Raw genomic sequence first — 17,582 nt, forward strand, 5'->3', positions numbered from 1 at the left:
CATTTTCTGAATTGGATAAAAACTATTGGTCCTTTTGTGTCTTGAAGAATTCACTAAATGCATGAACACTTGGAAACAACAAGTTAGCAAGTTTTAGTGTCACAGCTTTTAATAGAGTATTGCCAGAGCTATGTAATAAATAAATGAAAAATCATGCATTTAGTTGTTTTTAAAAGTCTCTCTTATTGGAATATGTGTATGTTGTCACTTAGGCCTTGATGCAGATCTGTCACTTATTAATGGTAGTTTTTTTGGAAAAAGTTGTTTTGTTTTTTTTTTTTAAACAAACACAGAGGATACAAAATTTGTGTAAGGTCTTTTATGCTGTGGATATTCTGATAGCTTCCTTTTGAAATAACTTTGATCTTGGTTGAGATTTTGGGGGAAAAATAAGTGACTTATTTCTAGGAATACATTGTACTTATTTAAAATTTATAATTGATACAATTCATATCTTGAGATTCATCTTTAAAAATCAGAAGTAAAGGAATTCAGCACTTGGTATGTGATATGAAAGTTTTAAGATAAAAGTCTTACTTTTCTAAAGTTAGTATTATATTTAGAGCCTGATAAGCTTGCTTTTAAAAATCTGTTGTAATTCTTTGGATGTTTATTTAATATTTATAGGTAGCTCATGAAAAGCTGATGGAGAATGGCAGCTGTGAATTGCATTTTTTAGCTACTCTAGCTCAAGAGACTGGGGTGTGGAAAAACCCGGTACTGTGCACTATTCTTTCCCAGGAACCATTGGATAAGGATAAAGGTAAATTTTCTAGAGAGAGAGAAAACAAAAATCATTAGACTAGAAAAAAAAAATGAGTGCTTAAAAAATTGTTTTGATAAGTATAATTCATCTCAAGATTTCCCAGAGAAGGACCATTTAATTAAATTTTAGCTGAGGTGCTTGAGGCCCTTCACCTTTATTTTTTGGGGGGAAGATGTGTTTATATGATATTACGCAATCTTAGAGTAACAGAAAAACTAAAATTTTTCCCAACATCTTTTCAGTAGAGCAATTCCCTCTGCAACATCCGGACAGGTGGCAGTCTAGCTTGTATTTGATAACTTGCTTGACAGATGGAGAGCAGAAGTTGGGTAGTTAAATGATTTTCCTCAAAACAAAGACATTCATGCTAGAACACTTAAGTCTTTTGTCTCTATGATTAGTACTCTTTATCAGCTTATGACTCCCTCTTATTTTATTCTGTTTTGTTGTTATTGTATGAGCTGCCAGTTAAACTGGCAGGTATCCTGTTGGAAGTAGATGGCTAAATAACTAATAATATGTATAACACTTAATGTTCAGAGCTCAAAAATTGTATACACCATGAAGAAGAGTACAGTTACGGTCTTTAGTACTTTTCTTGAAATTATTTAGGAAAGTACCCAGATTTCATCCAAACCTTTCCCAGAGTTTTAACTGAAGAAGTAAATAAACTACTTCAGTTGTTTATTGCTGCTTTGCTTCTTGATTGGTGGCAAACTCTAGGTATTTTGCTGTGTGATAGCAAATTGTGAAGGCTCTGAGAAAGAAGTGTTAGGTTCATTATTGTGAACTCTTCTGGAAGGCTTCCTAGCCAGTCTCCAGACTTCTCTTCAAGCTGGTTTTTCCTGCCTGGCTCCCCTCTAAACCATTTCTCCATGCTTTCCTTATAGTTCTAGCAATGTTATCTTTTTCTTAATTTTCATAAACAGATCATTTTTAGTACTGGCTTCCATCATGGATATCCACAGATTAGCTACAGTGCTCTTGAGACCTTGGAGAAATGGGGAGTGGACCCTCATTACTTAAATTAATAGTAACGACATTTAAAAGTTTGAGGATCTTAGATTTTTTTTTGCCTTTGACATATTGGTTTTATCCCAGTATACTAACACCACTATGATTTTGTTCTTATAATCAAATTATACTTTCTAATGGACCCAGCTTTTGGAAACATTGGATATAATATATTAATAATAATATCAAATTACATTGTATAGTTCCTAACACTTTGAAATGTGCTTGTACATACATGGTTTCATTTAACCCTCACAATGATCCTGTGAAAAAAGCAGGATCTTTATTATCCCTATTTTACAGATGAGAAATGGAGGCTCAGGAAGATTGGTTGTCTTTTCTAGATCACATTGCCAGTGATGTGAGGCAGAGCCAGGAATTGAAATCAGGACTTCTCTCCTTTTTATATCATGCCCTGTTGCACTTTGCCCAATACCTGTAAATAAAATTGCACCTAGCTTGAAGAATTAACTCCTTTTCCCTGTTGTCAGTTTCTGAAGAAGTTTTGCCAAACTCACACGTTACACTAAATAGGAAAATGGAACCTTTACCTTAGCAGAGATTTAAGATTTATTTTAAAAGAGTATGTACTCAGATTTTTTACTTGCTTAAATGTGTCTAACCTTAATTCTATTAACAAAGTCTCTGGCCATTTCTGTGCTGCTCTGTTTCTTGTTCTTTGCCTGACATACCTTCTGGAGTAATTTGTGGACTCTTTAGCCAAGAGGAGTTTCTTACAATAGCAGTGGATTGTAGGTAGCCAGACTTTAATACAACTCAGATGTTAAACGACAGATTTTACAGCCATAATCTTTACTTCGTCCTCTGTTACTTAGAATGTCCCTTTGATGGGAGTTATTTTATGGCTAATCACTTAAACTAGAAGTATATCTTTATTACCTCCTTTGGAAAAGTTGAAGGAATTAACATTTTACACAAAAATAGTAGTTTATTTACATTTTCAAACTTGATGGTTAAAAAGGATGGGGAGGTTTTAGTTTTACCTATCCAGCCCCTTAGTTTAACTTAATCTAGCCTACAAGCAAGTTTGAAGTGAAGAGCTAGAGGTTGGAGAATAATGAATATACCTCAATGGGTTATGCTCATTCGTTTGTTTATAGTGAAGCCTCCAGAGGTTTGATGTGGTTTTGTACAGTAATCTACTTAATCCTGAATTTTTTTTTAACTGACTAAATTTGGACCCACTAAAACCCAGCTAAACCAAGAAATGCTCTTTGATTTGGGGTATTGAGTGTGGGTGGAACTCAAAATTTTAAATGCTGGTTTCACTTTAAGATTTTAACATCCTAGAATAAAGTAACTCTGGTAACTAAACCACCATATTCAAGTAGATGGCCTTTGAATATCACAGGAACTTTAGGCCTACCTGTCACTTGCATCTTTCTTTGGTCATACTCTCAAGATTGGAAAGACACTGAATGTTTCTTTTTTTTTTTTTTAACCCACTTTTAACTCTCTTTTAAAACATCACTGATAATAAATTGGCCTTTGCTTAAACACTTCTAGAGAATGGTTTGGTAGGTAGTTCAGTCCGTTCCTAACCTATGATTAGAAAATCTTCACTGTGAAAATTACATTCTTAGAATTCCATCTTTTGGATCTAGTGCTCCTCTTCAAGCTATGGCAAACAAAGTATAAATCCCTCTTTCATGCCATTGCAATTGAGATTTTAAAAAATTTTAAGTCTACATTCATGATTCCTGTTTTGTTTTTCATTTTAATTTTTTTTAATGTTTTATTTATTTTTGATACAGAGAGAGACAGAGCATGAGAGGGGGAGGGACAGAGAGAGAAGGAGACACAGAACTAGAAGCAGGCTCCAGGCTCTGAGCTAGCTGTCAGCACAGAGCCTGACGCAGGGCTCGAACCCATGAATGTGAGATCTGACTTGAGTTGAAGTCTGTTTTTCATTTTAATGTTTATTTATTTTTGAAAGAGAGACAGAGTGTGAGCCAAGAAGGGGTAGAGAGAGAGAGGGAGACATAGAATCCGAAACAAGCTCCAGGCTCTGAGCTGTCAGCACAGAGCCCGACGCTGGGCTTGTATCCATGAATTGTGAGATCATGACCTGAGCCGTAGTCGGACACTTAACGTATGGAGCCACCCAGACACCCCCATGATTCTTGGTTTGTTTTTTTTTTTTTAAGTGCATTTTGTTGTTCTCTTTAGTGTATAATTCTTAGAACTTCATGTGTTCCCTAAATAGAATCTGACCAGCTTTGAAGTTATTGGTACTCTCATATTTTTCATCCTAACATTTTATATTAGTGTGATTTAACATGACATTAACCTTTTTGGGTAGCCGTATCATACAACTTGGTGACATTACTAAAATCACACAAAAATTTAAAAAAATGCTACCCTTAAATTATAAACTACATTTTTTAAAGTTTATTTTGAGAGAGAGTAAGAGAGGGGACATGAGCAGGGGAGGGGCAGAGAGAGGGGGAGAGAGAATCCCAAATAGGCTCTGTGCTGTTAATACAGAGCCCGGCAGCACAGAGTCCAATGCGGGGCTTAAACTCCTGAATCATGAGATCATGACCTGAGCCAAAATCAAGAGTCACACACTCAACTGACTCAGCCACCCCTCAACTATATTTTTATACTTTGTCTTTTGGTACACAAGGCATTGCCTTTTTCTCCCCCATCCTGCTTAATTTCACTGTTAGATTCATTCTGTCTCTGCAACTTGTCAGTACTCTTTTAAGTCCTGAATTTGTTATTCAAGGTTTTTGTCCTTACCAGAAAAAGGACATTAGGTAATGTCTAACGTATATTCTGTTGACATCCAGGTCCTTGATAATAACCATAAAATGGTCGTGTCCAGAAACCTAGCCCCTGGGATACTTCTAGAAAGCTTCCTTCTTGCCTTCAGTCCTTTAATCAGTACTCTTTGATTATGGTTGTTTGAGCAAATATTCCTGTTTTTCCTTTTGTCTGCTCTGTGGTTCTCCTTTTTTGTATGTAAAGATTGGGTGAAAGACCATAACAAATATGTGGCTAGAGTTCTTTTAAAAAGTATTGTTTAATATTGAGGTTAGGATGACCTAATTTATTATTTTTAAAAATGAGCTTTTTATTTTTAGAATAGTTATAGAATTGTGAAGAGTCCCTATATGCCCCACAACCAGTTTTCCTTACTTTTCATATCTTAAACTAGTATGCTCCATTTGTCACAATTAATAAACCAGTATTTATACTTTGTTATTAAGTAACTTCCATACTTTATTCAGATTTCCTTAGTTTTTACCTAATGTCCTTTTTCTGTTCCAGGATCCCATCCAGGATACCACATTACATTTAGTCGTCATGTCTTCTTAGGCTCCTCTTGGCTGTGACAATTTTTCAGACTTTCCTTGTTTTTGATGACCTTGACAGTTTTGAGGAATACTGGTCAGGTATTTTGTAGAATGTCCCTTAACTGGGAGTTATCTGATGTTGCTCTCATGATTAGAACTGGGCTTATGGATGTGGGGAGAAAGATCACAGAGGTAAAGTGCCATTCTTATCACATCATATCAAGGGTACATACTCTCCGCATGACTTCTCATTGTTGATATTAACATTACTTGATCACCTGGATGAGGTAGTATACTTATCACTTCTCCACTTTAAAGTTACTCTTTTCCTCCCTTTCCATATAGTACTCTTTGGAAGGAAGTTACTACATACAGAGCACACACACTTAAGAGGTGGAAATTTAAGCTCCACTTCCTTGGGGTGGCCATATCTATACAGATTATTTGGAATTCCACACAGATTTGTTTTTCCCCCTTTTATTCAATCATTAATTTATATCAACATGGACTAATGAATATTCATTTTCTACTTTGGTCATAATCCAATACTACTATATTTTAGTTGCTCAGATTGTCCCAGCTTTGGCCATTGGGAACTCTTTGATTCATTCGCTGTGTCCTTTTTACATACCCGCTTCATTGTGGGTTGTTTTTTATTTGAGTACTTCTTGCTTTCTGACACTACAAGGTACTCTAGCTTATTTCTCATATTACCTCCCCCAGTCCTAGAATCAGCTATATTTCCAAAGAGTTCTTGTTCTTTTTCTTAGAGACTACTATTAGAAACTAAGACCTGATAACTGGGTGTGTTCATTGCTATGGAGGTGTCATTGCTTCTTAGGACCTTTCAACAGACAAAGCAAGAAAATATATGCAGGTATACTAGGCTGTGTGTATACACCTCTGTAAATCTTCCTATATGTAACCAGCTGTATGTATGTTAAACTAAATATGAGGGTTCATACTGATGTCTTTCATTCAAATCCATACCACAAGGGATCATTCTAGTCTTCTCTTCTTGTTTTATTTATGACCTCTCACTTCAACAGAATGTCATATAATTGGAATCATGGAATAAGGTAGCCTTTTCAGACTGACTTCCTACCACTGGCCATCTATATACTTACTTAATCATTCTTTGTGTACACATACAGTGGTTTCAGAATTGATCACTTCTACCTCTGGAAAACGGCTTTATTGATGAGTACAATGCTTGTATCTCTTGCCATTTTTCTTATAGACTCCATTTATCCAAAGTTAGGTAGATGGGCAATTTATTTCCCCACCTCTTCCAGTAAAGTTCTTTCATAGTATTTGTAATAAAGTTAGATTTTTTTTTTTTTGCCACATTCTGCGTTTCATCCTGGGTGTCCTCAACCTCCTAAATAATTTTTTTTTAATTTTCATATCTTAAGATTCCTTCTTTGTTGTGTAAAGATCTATAGGCTTTGACAAATGCATGGTGCCATGTATCTACCATTCTGGTATCATACCAAATAGTTTCACTGCTCTAAAAATATCTACTATCTTAACCCATTCAACCTTCTCCTGAACACCTGGCCACTACTGATTTATTTACCATCTCTATGGTTTTGCCTTTTCGAGATTGTCATATCATTATAGACTTTTGTCTAGCTTCTTTTACTTGGCAGTATGCATTTAACATTCATCTATGTCTTTACTACCTTAACAGCTCATTGCTGTTTTATTGCTGAGTAGCAGTGAAATAGATTCTTCATCCAGTTTCTTTATCCATTCACCTATTAAAAGACACCTGGTTTGCTACCAGTTGCTGTTTATGAATTAAGCTAGTATAAACATTTGCATGCAGGTGTCTATGTGGACAGAAGGTTCATGTCAGTTGTGTAAATATTAAGAGTAAAATGGCTAGATCTCCTAGTAAGACTATGTTTTGCTTTGTAAGAAACAGTCAGACTTTTCTAAAGTGACTGTACCATTCTGTATTCTCACCAGCAATGAAAGAATTCCTATTGCTCTAGACCCCCACTGGCAATTGTTATTATCTGTTTGGGGAATTTAGCATTCTAATAAATGTATAGTAATACCACATTTTTGTTTCAGTTAACAATTTCTGTAATGACATAAGATACTGAAGATCTTTTTGTTTGTGTACTTGCCATCTGTATATGTTCTTTGATGAAACATCCCTTTAAATTTTTTTTGCCTATTTTTTAATCAGGTCATTTGTTTTCTTATTGTTAAGTTGTAACAGTTCTTTGTTATGTTTTGGATACAAGGCCTTTATCAGATATAAGTTTTGCAAATATGTTCTTTCACCCTGTGGCTTATCCTTTTTCTTAACAGTACAGAATCTTAAATTTTAATGAAGTACAGCTTATGGATTTTTCTTTTGTGGATCATGCTTTTGGTGTTTTATCTAAAAACTCATTACCACCATGTTAACTAGAATAGAATAGAATAGAATAGAATAGAATAGAATAGAATAGAATAACAATGCATACATACTCGTTACCAAACCTAGAGTTCTATAGATTTTTCTCAAGAAGTTTTGCATTTTATATTTGGGTCTCTGATACATTTTGGGATAATTTTTGTGACAAGTATAACCTAATTTATGTTTATGTTTATAACTAATTCACTAATTTATGTTTAGTGAATCTGTCTTGTCACTTAACACTTACATACTTTCTTCTGAACAATCACAAGCCATGTTTTTAATATAATTAATTTTGAGACTCTTATTTAGGATTATATCCATTGCTTAGCCCCATTTTGAAAATTACATTTTCCCATCTACCCTTTTAAATCTAAAGTTTATTATTATCAGAACCACCATAAGAATAGAGGAAGTCTCCCTTTTCTCTGTGATTGTAAATAATGCTTAGTAAAACCCAAGCAGCAGATGTTTCTCAAAAGGTTACCACTTTTGCCAGTTTGATTGTTCTCAGCATTTCTGGTGAGCTAGGGCTGTCTTGGGTCGAGCTTTGATAACAATTCACACAGATTGGTACCAGGTCTGTAAGACTCACGGTGTATATATCCTTGGTCCTGAGCCTGCTTCCCCTTCTTTTATATATGTCATCATTTTATAATCTAGACTCAGAGAGCTCCCTATTACAGTTACACTGAATCCCTTCAGCCTCTTCCCTTATTCTGATATATTGGGATAATTTACATTTACACAAAGTACACTTTTATCACCTTTCCAGTCCTTTCTTAAATTTGAAACCCTGCAGTGTTTTCCCCCAGAACCCATTCTTTTTCAAAAAAAATTTCTAAAGCTTAAGCTTTACCACAGTACTTATAAATCCTTAAGAGTATTGTGAGAAAAGAAGTCTTTATTTCAGTAATAAACTTTGCGTTTGAAAGTGAAGGTAGAGAATTCTTCCTTGGTTTATCAGATATTAGCATACATAAGACATAATAATATTTTGAAGGGAGGGGAGATGGGAGGAGGAGAGAGCAAGTGAGAACTCATACTTTCCAGGTAAATAGAATGAGGCCAGATCTGATTGCATACGGCTGCATTTACTCTTGGATAATAAATCTTTAGTTCCTTCACTCTTTTGGTATATTTTTGGTGTAGATTTTTAAAATAAAAATATGTATATATGTGTATGTATATACATATTTGCATAAACATATATAACATTTTTGTATAAACATATACATAAATATATACATCTTTACCTGTCTATACAGAGGATGCCAGAGGAGGTGACTCTGAAACCTAGACTTCAGTCTGTTCACAATTTTTTTGTGTTAGAACATTTCTTATAGAAAGATACTAAAAAGAACACCTTAAAGAATATATTAAGTACTTTTAGAAATTCAATTGACCTAACTTGTTTCTCTTTGGTTGTCTCTTCCTTCCTTCCTTCCTTCCTTCCTCTGTTGTTTAATTTCCTTTTTTCTTTATTTGTGTCCCCTTCTCTTCTTTGCCCTTAACTGACTTTGTCTTGATATACAAAATGGCTGAATAGAACATTTTAGATTTTATTAAAAAAAATTACTACTAAATCCTTAAGGTACAGTGACTGGATAAAATTAGGCTGACAGAATTAAACTGCAGTAAGCTTATAAAAATGTTCACTCACACTTGTATTTATTATATACTCTAATGAATGACATATTTGTATTTCTTATATACTGTACTATTATGTAATTAAATATAAATGTGATCCCCATACTTTCATTTTCACTAAAAATGATTTTTAAAATACACTCATTGGTTTCTTAAAATATCTTGAAACATTGTTTTAATGAATATTTTATAATAATGTCACATGGATAAATATGTCAGAAGTTAAATGTAAAACTCATAATGAAATCTTATTTCACACAGAAATTTTAGTGTTGCATACTAGTTTCATCTGTAACATTGATTTTTTTTAACTAAAAGATTCTTTTTAAATATTTGAGACAGAGAGACAGTACAGTAGGGGAGAGGCAGAGAGAGACGGGGTGGGGGGAGACAGAGAATCCCAAGCATGCCTGGTGTTGCCAGCAGAGAGCCCAACACGGGGCTCAAACCCACAAGTTGTGAGATCATGACCTGAGCTGAAACCAAGAGCCAGACACTTAACCAGCTGAGCCACCCAGGTACCCTGACATAGAATAGTTTTTTTAATTTTTAAAAATTCTGTTTTATATCAGTCATGTCAAAAAATTGGTTATGATCATAAGTTTTTACCATAATCCTTTATGACCATAAAGCTTCAGATTTAATGAAAAAGCAAGCAACATGATTTTTAAAATTCTAAAATCTTTTAAGTAAAAATTCTTTTTATAAATGTAATATATTCCCTCAAGAAAGGGTAAGGGGTGGGCTGGAGATTAAGACTATCCCTAATTGGTAATTTGGACACTGAAATCTATATACCTAGAGCAATGGTTCTCAATCCTGGTTGTGCTTAAATCACCTGAAGAATTTTCAGACATTCCAGTGCTTAGAGGCCTTCCTCAGACCATATGTTCTGGGTCTGAGCCCCAGGCATTAGTATTTTTTTAAGAAGATCAAGATGATTGCACAGCCAGGGTTAAGAACCACTTATCCAGACCTTGACTAAATTTCTAAATTTGGATTTTTGTGACTGACAGTGCTACATTGATTCCTTTATGTTTTATTGTGATTAAAAACACATAACATAAAATATACCATTTAATCATTTTTAAGTATATACAGTTCAGTGTTAAGTATATTCGTATTGTTGTAAAACAGATTTCCAGAACTTTTTCATTTGCAAAACAAATTCTGTAATAGTAGCAACTCCTTCTACCCTCCCCACTTCCAGCCAGTAGTTGACCATCATTTTACTTTTGGGTTCTATGATTTGATTACTTTAATTAATACCATATTTACCTTTTTGTGACAAGCTTATATCACTTAGTATAATGTTCTCAAGGATAATCCAAGTTTCAGCATGTGGCAGGATTTCCTTCTTTTTTAAGGCACCTGGGTGTCAGTTGGGTGTCTGATTCTTGGTTCCAGCTCTGCTCATGATCCCAGGGTTGAGAGACTGAGCCCTATGTTGGGCTCTGCTCTGAGTGTGGAGCCTGCTTAAAATTCTTTCACTCTCAGGGCACCTGGGTTGCTCAGTCAGTTAAGCATCTGACTTCGGCTCAGGTCAAGATCTCACGGTTCGTGGATTCGAGCCCCGCATCAGGCTCTCTGCTGACAGCTAGCTCAGAGCCTGGAACCTGTCTTTGGATTCTGTGTTTCCCTCCCTCTTTGACCCTCCCCTGGTCATGGTGTCTCTCTCTATCTCAAAAAAAAAAAAGATTCTTTCACTCTCCCCTGCTTGCATGCTCTCTCTGAAATAAAGTGAATAATACTCTCTTGCCTGTCTATACCACATTTTATCTGTTCATTTATTGGTGGACATTGGGATTGCTTCCACTTCTTGGCTGTTGAGTAGTATTACTATGACTTGGGGGTGCATTTGCATATCACTTTAAGACCCTTCTTCTAATTCTTTTGCATATATACCTAGAAGTGGGATAGCCGGATCATATGGTAGATAAGTCTGTTTTTAACATTTTGGGGAGCTTCCATATTGTTTTCCATAGAAGTTGCTCTATTTTACAGTCCCATCAACAGTGCACAAAGGCTCCAGTTTCTCCATATCCTCACCAACACTTAGTTTCTGGGTTTGTTGTTTTTTGTTTTTTTCATAGTAACTGTTTTAATGATGTGAGGTAATATCTCAATGTAGTTTTGATTTGCATTTCTCTCATGATTAGTTGGGTATCTTCTTATGTGTTAGACATTTGTATCCTCTTTGTAGAAATGTCTTTTAGAGTCATTTGTCTACTTTATAATAGGATTATTTATATTTTAAAGTGTTAAATATTCTTTTTATATTCTGGATATCAACCTCTTAGGAGGTGTATGATTTGCAAATACTTTCTCCCAGTATGTTGGCTGCCTTTTCACTCCACTAATTCTGTCCTTTGATGCATAAAAATTAAGTTTGATGTATTTCCAGTTGTCAGTGTTTGGTTTTTTTGTCTGTACCTTGGTGTCATATCCAGTAAATCCTTGCCAAGTCTAGTGTCTTAAAGCTTACTATCTTTGTTTTCTTCTAGGAGTTTTATTGTTTTGGTTCTTAAATTTAGATCTGCAATCCATTTTGAGTTAAATTTTTTCTTTTTATTTTTGTAATGCTTTTTATATTTATTTTTGAGAGACAGAGACAGTGCGAGCAGAGGAGGGTCAGAGAGAGAGGGAGATACAGAATCTGAAGCAGGCTCCGGGCTCTGAGCCAGCTGTCAGCACAGAGCCCAAAATGGGGCTTGAACCCACAAACCGTGAGATCATGATCTGAGCCGAAGCTGGATGCTTAACCGGCTGAGCCACCCAGGCGCCCCCATTTTGAGTTAAATTCTTATATGGTATACAGTAAGTGTCCCTCTTCATTTTTTTGCATATGGATGTGAGTTTTCCCAGTACCATTTGCTGAAAAGATTGTCCATCTCATTGAGTGATTTTGGCAGTCTTGTTGAAGATCATTTGTACATGTGAGGGTTTATTTCTGGACTTTCTGTTCTATAGCATTGCCTATATATGTTTGTCATTAGACCACTACCATACTGTTTTGATTAATGTAGCTTTATAAATTATTTTTAGTTGAGGAAGGGTAACATCTCAGACTTTGTTCTTTTTCAAAATTGTTTTGGCTATTTGGATTCCCTTGAGATTTCCTTTGAATTTTAGGATAACTTTTTCTCTCTCTGCAAAAAATGCCATTGAAATTTTAACAGGAATTGAATTGAATTCTTAGATTGTTTTGGTAGCTGGTTGTATTAACAAAATCTTTCAATCTGTAAACACAGGGATCTTTCCATTTACCTGTGTCTTTAATTTCTTTCGGCCATGGTTTATAGATTTTAGGGACAAGTATTTCACCTTCTTGGTTAGGTTTGTTTCTAACTAGTTGATTCTTTTTGTTGATACTGTAAAATGAATTGTTTTCTTCATTCCTTTTCAAGTTGTTCATTGTTAGCATATAAAAATTTAATTTATTGTGTTTTAATTTTTGTGTCCTGTAGCTTTTTGCTAAAGTCATTTATTCTAATTGGGGTGTGTGTGTGTGTGTGTGTGTGTGTGTGTGTGTGTGTGTGTGAGTGATGTTTAGGGTTTTCTATAAGATCATGTCATGTGCAGTCAGATTATTTTACTTCTTCCTTTCCAATTTGAATGCCTTTTCGTTTCTCTCTCTCTTACGTAACTGCTAAATTGTTTTTAAAATAAAATACAAATTGTATTTTTAAAAAAGGACTAGGTAATGCAGATTCAGTTAGGCCAGGATGAAAATTTTAAAATTAACTTTGAAGGCAAAGGGACCATTGGAGATTTTTAAACTGGGAGAACACAAGTGTGTGCTTTAAAAAAAAAAAAGAAAAAAGAAAAAGCAAGTCCTAGTGGAGATGTGATAACTTAAGAATGGACGCGGAAGACTAACAGAGTGCTACAAAGTGGTCTGGTAGCTTAAAGACTGGGAGGAATGAGTGAATGGCAGGAGTAGAGATGGAGAAGAGTGAATGAATGGATTGAGTATTTAGGAATTATAAATGACAGAATTAGGTGGTGGCTTGGATGTGTGGGTAAGATAGAAGCATGAGAGAGCATTTTTAAGGCCAACTTCTTAGATTCCTGGCTTGAGTACAACAAAGTGGATTAAGATAACATATACTGTGGTATAAGAGATTTTGTTTCTCCAATTGTATGTTTATTTTGAGAGAGAGACACAGAGAGAGAATAGAATCCCAAGCAAGCTCTGCACTATCCGTGCAGAGCCCAATGCGGGCCTCCATCTCACAAACTGAGATCATGACCTGAGCCAAAGTCAAGAGTTTGATGCTTAACCAACTGAGACACCCAGGCGTCCTAGTGTAGAGATTTTTGTATGCAGAGTTTGAGATGCTTGTTAAATAACTAGTTCATAGATGCTACAGAGGAAATTGTGTGCAAATCTGGGCATGGAGATATACACCCAGTAAATGCATTGATTCCACTTTGAGGAAAATTCATGACCTAGTATTAAGCTTATGTGCATAGGATATGCTCATTTGATAATTGTGAAATGATTTATCACAAAAATCCAACATATATATTGTAATATATTTAAAGTTAATTATCTTTAGGAACTATTATTTTTTAATATTATATAAGTGACATTCTATGAGAAGAAGCCATTTTTACTTAATTAAACTGGCTAAATATCATTCATTTACATTGTCATTTTATATAATCCAGCTCTCTGGATAGACGCAAATGTAATAAAACCTGCTTTTCTGTTCAAGTCCATAAATACAGAGAAAATAGATTAAAAGGCTACATACAAGTAAAATTCAAGATATTTTTACTTTTCTGGGATGGGAATGGGAAAAGCAAGGTAGGGAATGAGATGTGCTATGACTAGGTAGCTATTCAAGGATAAATACAAGACTTTTTTCAGAAGTCTGGCAAGTACTAAGACAGTCTGTGAGGTGATGTTATAATAGCTGTAATGTCTGGATTGGAGAGAAGTAGAGAAAGATACAGAGGAATGAGAAAAAGGAAAGCAGTGAGGAAGAAATGGAGAAAGGCAGGGGAGAGTGAGCATTTAGTAGGTTCTTCATGAAATGAGTATTAAAATGTAATCTACTTTTGATCCATTTGAACCCTGTACTTTAGAATTATTTTCTTTAAAAGCTAATGCCACTTCACAGCTCTTTACTGCTATAAAGTGCCATTCTAATTAGAAATAGATACACTAGGGGCACCTGGGTGGCTCAGTTGGTTAAGCATCCGACTCGATCTCAGCTAAGGTCTTAATCTCAAGGTTGTGAGTTAAAGTCCCCTGTTGGAGCCTACTTAAAAAAAATGCCCAGCGTGGAGCCTACTTATAAAAAGAAGTAGACACACTAGTCAAATGGGAATTTTGTTTTCTTCTGCCATCACTGTATTGAGCTGGAAGTCAGAGGACCCATTTTATTTGGTCCTGGTTCTGTCATTAACTGGCTGTATGACCTTAGGAAGTTACTTACCTTCTGTGAGCCTCAGTTTACTCATCTGCCAAATGATGGAGCTGGACAAAATGATTTGTAAAGTTCCTTCTGCTCTAATGTTCTCTATTTCTTTGGAATCCATTTTACCCTAACCATGGCAGTGGTTTCTTATCATTTAAAAAAAAATCTGCATGCAACTATGTTTTTGGCATTTTACAGTGTCAACAGCTATCTTCCTATACATTGAACTAGGACAAATTATTTTGTATGATTTGCCATTTTAATTTATATGTTGCTATTTGAGATTTTAGGGACTATTTGAGTTTCTATTTACAGTGTCATCAGTTTTGTTAAATACTTGCCACCTTTAAATAATTTCTTTGCCACAGTCCTCAGAATTTATTGATTTTGAGTTTTAATGGGCGTGTTTTAAGTAATTCCCAGACTTTGTATTGCTGAATTTTTCCTTTTGAAAGAATTACTAGGAAACTAAAACTGTTTTTGAAGTCTGTGACTTATTTATAGCCAGAACAACTTTATTTTAACTTTTTTCAAGTTTTCATTTAAAATCTTTACTGATTTTGGTTTGGCAGTGAACTAAACTGTTAAAAGATATTTGCAATATAATTGTCCTAGTAGGATCATGTGATATTAATAAAAAGAAATGTAATGCCCTATATATGTAAGACACATAGAGACACCACAAAGTTATGCATTTAGTTTTATTTCTCTGTGTTCAGTCTTTATACTTTTTGATTTAGTTTAGCGTGGCAGAGAGTAGAATAATAGAATGTGGCAGGTACAAAGGTCTAGACTTCAAGAAAAGGATGGAATTTGGGATTCTGTATTAAAATGTTTATATGCTCATGGTTTTAATACTAAGGAGCCATGATTATACTGTCTTATAGAAGATTCTTTTTACAGTGGAATACAGTGCAGTTAGACCTAAAAAATAAAGGTACTAGCAGGTAACAAAGAATATTTAAAGAAGGAAGAAGATTTCTCATTTTCTATCTTTTAACTCACAAATTGCTTACTAGACATATCTTCTAGTCTGTTAATAAGTAGAGAAATTGTGTGTTTATTTAGAGTATGTAAAATTGTATTCCCAAAAGCCTTCCAAAGGTTTTGGTCTAGACTTAACCAAGTAAATTTTTAAACATGATTTTCTCATTCTGGTAAAGAAAACAGAAAAGTTTAAATATGTACTTGTTAAAATTTAACTTTTCCTCACAAATACAAAAAATAAAACTTCTTAATTTGTAGTTAATCAAACAGGCAGTAGGAAATTCAAAGACTTGAACATTGTAGAAGTGTATTATGCATAAGTGGGTCTTAAGCAAATATTAAGGTTTATCAGTTAATGTTTTAAAAGTTACAGACCTACAGAAGTTTCAGCAGACTTCCCCCACCCCTTTATTTTTTTGTAGCTATTTAATTTGTTTTAGAACACCTAGTAAAGCAAAATAGAACTTTACCTTTGTAAAATAAAAAATACATCATCAGGATTGAACACAGTATTAGTTTGAATTTCATCTGCCATCATCCAAGTATCCTTTTGTGGTTACCAGTGTTAAGTGTGTAATGCTCCAGTACTGCAGACTTCTGAGGATGCTCATTTCTGGTTTTCAGTAATAAATGCTGCGAGGAAAAGAATTTAATATAATTTTAATAGCGTGGACTATTAGAATTCAATGCAAAATTATATTTATCTTAAGTTCACTTCATTCTAGATGGTACTCTCAGGCAAAAATACTTAATGCAACTTTTAAAAGTTAGCAGCGTAATCTCCTTTTGCTTTATGAGGTCAAATAATTTATAATACTGTGACAGTTACAGAAAATTAGAAAGAAAAAAGAGTAGTAGTTCCTGTGCTTAAAAAAATATATATTCCTTATAAGTATTTGTATTGCAAATGAATTTTTCAAATGTTAATAATCTATTATGTCTTGTTTTTTAAAGTGAATGAATTTTTAGCTTTTGAGGGTCCCATCTTGTTGGATATGAGAATTAAACATCTAATCAAAACCAATCAGTTAAGTCAAGCAACTGCTCTAGCAAAGCTGTGTTCTGACCATCCAGAGATTGGTACAAAAGGTAGTTTTAAGCAAACTTACCTTGTTTGTCTTTGTACATCATCACCAAATGAAAAGTTAATCGAAGAGGTGAGTATGTTTTCTTTGTTAGTAATTAATTTTAAAAGTGAAGCAGTTAATATCCAATTAAATTAGAATGTCTTTGACTTCTCTTTTCTCTTAGATAGTGAGGGACTATTATTGTCAATCTTAAATTTTTAGTATGCTCTTGGGTAGTGATTCTAAGCTTTCAGAATTATATGTAAACTGATTTCATCTAGCTTCTATTTTAAATAATTTGAATCCTTTTACTGCTTTGGTTAAATTATGGGAAAGATGGAGGTGGCTTAACAATTTAGTAGGATATTTATATTTGTCAACAATTGGGCCTTATCTTTAGTTTTACCTGATACTTGTAGGATGCTTGTAGATCTTTCTAACTGGCGAATTCACGTACCTGTTAGAATTTATGTGACTTTCTCCTAAGAATATGTTTTCTATTTCTCTCTCTCTCTCTCTCGCTCTCTCTCTCTCACACACACACACACACACACACACACACGCACACACACAATGTATTCATAAACAATGTATTCCTAGGAAGAAGTTATAAATATGGGTAGATAAGTGTCTGTCTATATATAGGTCAGAATTTTACTTGTGTAATATTTAATGTAAAACTTTATTTTCTCTGTGAGTCATAGGATGTTTTTTACTTCCAGCTTGGCATAAAGCATAGTATTCACGTATTTGTTTTATACTACAGAATTCTGAGGTAGAATCGTGGTCCAAATGATTTTGGAATTTGTATAGTATACCCTCAGACAGAAAGCTGAATGCCTACATGAGATTAGAGGTTGTGATTGTAGAGGTAATTGTGTGGATTTTTTTTTTTTAAAGAATAGAAAATGGAGAGGAAGACGGTAACCT

At 34.3% G+C, this 17,582-nt stretch overlaps 1 protein-coding gene across 5 annotated transcripts in view; it reads left to right on the forward strand.

The window, feature by feature from the left end:
- The window catches only part of ZNF292 (zinc finger protein 292), a 90,777-nt gene that overhangs the window by 48,809 nt on the left and 24,386 nt on the right, over nucleotides 1-17,582 (forward strand). For 3 of the 5 annotated variants that reach the window (XM_029943684.1, XM_029943685.1, XM_029943688.1), the window contains exons 4-5: nucleotides 628-763; nucleotides 16,540-16,742. The exons of 1 other annotated variant lie outside the window; for it this stretch is intronic. In XM_029943684.1, coding sequence (XP_029799544.1) covers nucleotides 628-763; nucleotides 16,540-16,742 — 339 coding nt within the window. The remainder of the gene's footprint in view (nucleotides 1-627; nucleotides 764-16,539; nucleotides 16,743-17,582) is intronic. One more of the 5 variants, XM_029943686.1, reaches the window with a different exon arrangement.

This window comes from Suricata suricatta, chromosome 7 (genome assembly GCF_006229205.1).
Source record: "Suricata suricatta isolate VVHF042 chromosome 7, meerkat_22Aug2017_6uvM2_HiC, whole genome shotgun sequence".
NCBI classification, from domain to species: domain Eukaryota; kingdom Metazoa; phylum Chordata; class Mammalia; order Carnivora; family Herpestidae; genus Suricata; species Suricata suricatta.